Source organism: Loxodonta africana, chromosome 18, assembly GCF_030014295.1.
Source record: "Loxodonta africana isolate mLoxAfr1 chromosome 18, mLoxAfr1.hap2, whole genome shotgun sequence".
NCBI classification, from domain to species: domain Eukaryota; kingdom Metazoa; phylum Chordata; class Mammalia; order Proboscidea; family Elephantidae; genus Loxodonta; species Loxodonta africana.
This window is the reverse complement of record NC_087359.1, coordinates 64,058,585-64,063,011: the sequence shown is the minus strand read 5'-3', so window position 1 is coordinate 64,063,011 and position 4,427 is coordinate 64,058,585. Positions and strand designations below refer to the sequence as shown.

The following is a 4,427-nucleotide window of genomic DNA, read 5'->3' as shown; positions in this document are numbered from 1 at the left end:
CTAGGAAACTCTTCTTTGCATCATCTAGATTAATTAACACATCAGACTTATATACAGCTGGACAGAAAATGTAACCATTTTAAGTGCCTTTTCCTTCAATTTAACAATTTTGTTTTTAAACTTCAGTTGCTTAAGGATTATCAAGCCACCACTGTCAACAAAACAAAATATCCTTTACTTTTAGTTTTTTTTTTTTAAACAAGTTAAAAAAAAAAAAAGTGAGTGATATTATCTGGAAATTTACACAGAAACAGAAAGAGGTGGACAGGAAAGTAGGGCACAGACAAGAAGGAGACTGGGCTTGGTGAATCTAAAGTCAAAGCTTCCAAAAGACTACAGCGAGCGCTCCACAGCCCGGGACGACTTGCTAACACTAGTGAGTTTTAAAGTAGTGCTCTGGGCACACCACTGGTCATACCACACACAGACACAACAGGACGGTCTTAGTCTCCTAAAGTGCAAGATGCCATGTGAAACAGCAACTATTCTCCCCGCAATGTCTCAACCACAGCTTCCGTGGCTTGCACTTTCCAGAGTGCAGCTAGGACTTGTTGGGCACAATACATTTGGGTGGCACTGGAATGTCTGTTCTCGTCTTTACACACACACAAGTCAATCATCTGAGGATGCAGTTCTACCAGCTTTTTATTTTTTAAACAGATGGCTAATTTGATTAAGTGACAAAGTAGCAGTGAACCTCTAAACCAATTCATAAATTACTTACAATCCAAACCAGTAACCTCATCATTGTACTTATCCCAGGCAAGGCACAGGGTTAGACAGCAGACAGAGAAAAATGGAGAAAACAGTAAGAAAGGGCATCAACAGGGCAGTGTCAAACAACAGTACAGGAAACCTTTGCAAATCGGATTCTGGATTGTGGATGGATGGCTCTCCCCCACCCTCCCTCATTATTCAAACAGGGCTTGTTCCATTTGGATCCAGTTGAGGACCATCCCTGAGATTCTATGTTCGCTGCTTCTTAAACGGAGGCTGTCTGGTAACTAAGCAGCAGGCTGTGGCCATCTCCCAAGTGAGGATAACTTGGCTTACAGAGGAATATTGTTTCTCCTCCTTTGTCAACATGTCACTGCAGGGCGCAGGGGAAGAAACTCAGCGGACAAGCAGCTTCGTTTCCTCTTAAATCGGTACCATTTTTTCCTTTATTGTTCATCTCTATGAATGACTTCTAGATGTTGTGGCTTACCCTTTAAAACAATTCGTGTTGCTACATGCTAAAAATGAATTAAAACACAAGACATTTATACATGTACAAACAAAAGTTAAGATGCACCATTTCTATGTATTTGTATTTCTCGAGATAGGACAGGAAATAGCAGCAAACGAGAACAAAGGTATTTTCCACAGCTTCTGTAGAAAAAATCCAGTCAGAACAGCTAAGAGGGGTGGGGGGAGATTCTTCAGTGTAAGCAGGGTTGTGAGGCAGTATTCTCCTGAAAGTTATTCTACTATATTTAAGGAATTAGCTTGAATTGTAATGTACTGTCCTTAAAAATAGCCATTAGTTCTCAAAACACTTTCTCTTCCAGAGGTCTCTCAGGAATTATTTTAAAAAAGGAAAGAAACACAAGCTGGACATTAAGCTGCTTCTAGTGAATGTATGGCCTGTTCTCTTGTGTGTATCTACAGGACGTTAACTCTCACCCTTTGTCTTTTTCAGGAGCCAAATTACCATTAAATACTAAACGGGACATTTTTAAAAATCACATATTACACAAATGAATAAGATGCAATTCAGAATAAATTCATCTTTGTTAAACTATCATGGTTATTTCATTGTTCTGTTAACTCTTCAAATGACTTTCTTTAAAAAAAAAAACTGTTGGTTAGGCTAAGCAATGGAGTTGTTTATTAATAATCTACAATAGAATATTGTTCCGAAAGTCATGGGTAAAAATTCTCAAACCTACTTGTATTAACTTTGGATCAAATATACAATGTATCAGGGATGTGTAAAATGCTGAATGGCCAAATTAGGGGAAAAAATAACTAAAATGATTTTCCTTAAGCTGGGAAAAATTCCCACCATTTTTTTCAGAAGCGTTAGGATCAAAAAGGGTTTGTTCTAAAGCATGGTATTCCACAGCAAGATTTATTCTAATGACATGTTTTAGCACTTCTTAAAAAACCTAGGACCCGAGGACAGGAAGGCTGTCATTATGTGTGTGATATTCAGACTTATCCATTTATAGATAGGCCCATATACTTACAAACGTTACATATAAACAAAAGGTGAAAACACAGTACATTTTATGCACGTTCCATTAAACCCTGTCATTTTTTTAAACTGGTAAGTTATACACAGTTCAGACTGATATCAATGTTGAAAAACAAACTGCTGTATTTCTTCCACTTCCTAAAAATGAGCAAACACAACCTTTTCAATATTTCTCTGTCATTATGTAATGCACATTGCACATCCCTAAAAAACATCAAAAACAAATAGCGAATTGTACCATGACACACAAAATGGGGAGATTATGTTCTACTTGGAAGTCATATCACTATACAGTCTAACAGTATGAAGAATACAACTGGAAGTATGTCTAGTGTGGAAAATAAAAGCTTAGAGTATTACGGTTTTTTTTTTTTTTTTTTTTTAAACCTGTTTACAAAGCATTAGGATCCAAATGAAATAAATGACTTGATATTAGATGCTGAGATTTTTCTTGAGATTTACATTTTCTTACATAAATATATCACTAGCCTTTGCCTGCTAGGCTGCCAAAACAAATATACCCTATTGATTTGGCAAATGAGTTATGACAAAAATTCCAATGTGTAACCCTCATTAATTACACAGATGGTTTAGAAGATTCTGAATTGTAGCCTTATCATCTAACATCCGTGAAGAAGATCTGTTAAGCACACTTAAGTGATGTTACATAGATACACATTTCAGAAAAAGCCCTAACAGCCACCACTTCCCCCAAATGAGGCCATCAAGTCAGGCACCAACAGACAGCAGAAAGAAAAACAGGAATAATCCAACATAAAACGACACTGTCAACTATTCAGTTTAGTGCCCTAGTTCAATTTATTCAACTTCTGCCTTCTTAGGCCTGGTGTGACCACTGCCAGCCCAGGTTTTTAAACCCTATGATATCTCTAGACAACGCATGTAATTTTACAGTATACAATTTGGATTCACCATGCATGAATACTTTGTGTGTAACATTTAATAAGCTCAATCTACATCCAGAATAATTTACATGAAGGGACAATATTTATTTAAACAGAGCTCAATGGGGTAACCATGGTATCATCAGAGTGCATCCAGAGGAAGAAAGGGAGGAGGGGCCAAATGAGAATCAATCAACGGCACTCCCACACCTTTACTGTCTGATCTACACTGCCAGTCACCACATACGGTGCCGTCTTATGGAAATCTGGAAGAAAAAGAAAAGGCTTATTTTAAAATCAAATTGAGTCAGATATGGTTTTTAATGAGCCACAAAATAAGCAAGTCCAAATGCCAGGAAATCCATTTCTTTTTCTACACACACGCACCCCACTTAGAAGGTATTACGCTTACCAACTGAGTTAGTAAAGTTGAGACTCAATGACAAAATCCTACATTAACCCTTCAATGCAAATGTGCACCCTCATTCCAGCTAAATAAACCCTCAGATCTAACGAGGATAGCCTCAATGTATCCGTTATGCAATACTACGTCCCAGGCTTACTACTACTGTTTTATATTCACATTTAAACCTTGTAACAATCCTGAGAGGTATCAACCCTATTTGACTGAGGCTCATCTTCATCCTTAGATCCATCATACCCAGTTGTTGCCTGTCCAGTCGATTCTGACTGACAGTGACCCTGAAGGACAGTGAAGAACTGCCCCACAGGGTTTCCTAGGCTGTAATCTTTAAGGGAGCAGATTACCAGGTCTTTTGTCTCACGGAGCAGCTGTGGGCTCAAACCACCAACCTTTAGGTTAGCAGCCAAGCACTTGAGCAGCGCACCACCAGGGCTCCTTCAACATACCCTAGTGTATTGTATTTTACTGTATTCACTACCTTGAACTCTGGATTCAAGGGCAGATGATATTGAGGATGTTTATTAAACTTAAATACAATTCCTTGAGTTCCTAATACATGAGTATTACCTGCCATAGGGAAAAGGCTGAGTAAGACTTCCTTTCAGAAACTTACACACTAATAGAATGGTAAGTTTTCTCTTCATAATTCTAGTTTCTATAACCAATGTTGAACAATGAAAAAAGTAATTTTTTATTATAAGGCTGATGATGGAGACACTGAAGGAAAGGAGAATTTAAAACATATCAGAAGAATCCAAAAAGTTTTAACCTGCCTTCTCCCTGTTGCCATGAAAGCACATAATCATTTCTTACCTGGAAAAGTCCACGTGGTTACATAAAACTTTATGTCTGCACTACA

The 4,427-nt window shown here is 37.8% G+C and overlaps 1 protein-coding gene across 2 annotated transcripts in view; it reads right to left on the bottom strand.

The window, feature by feature from the left end:
* Nucleotides 1-3,225: 3,225 nt before the first annotated feature.
* PAFAH1B1 (platelet activating factor acetylhydrolase 1b regulatory subunit 1) overlaps nt 3,226-4,427 on the bottom strand; it is a 66,463-nt gene continuing 65,261 nt past the window's right edge. For both annotated transcript variants that reach the window (XM_064271562.1, XM_064271561.1), the window contains one exon: nt 3,226-3,410. In XM_064271562.1, coding sequence (XP_064127632.1) covers nt 3,337-3,410 — 74 coding nt within the window. In that variant the 3' untranslated portion in view covers nt 3,226-3,336. The remainder of the gene's footprint in view (nt 3,411-4,427) is intronic.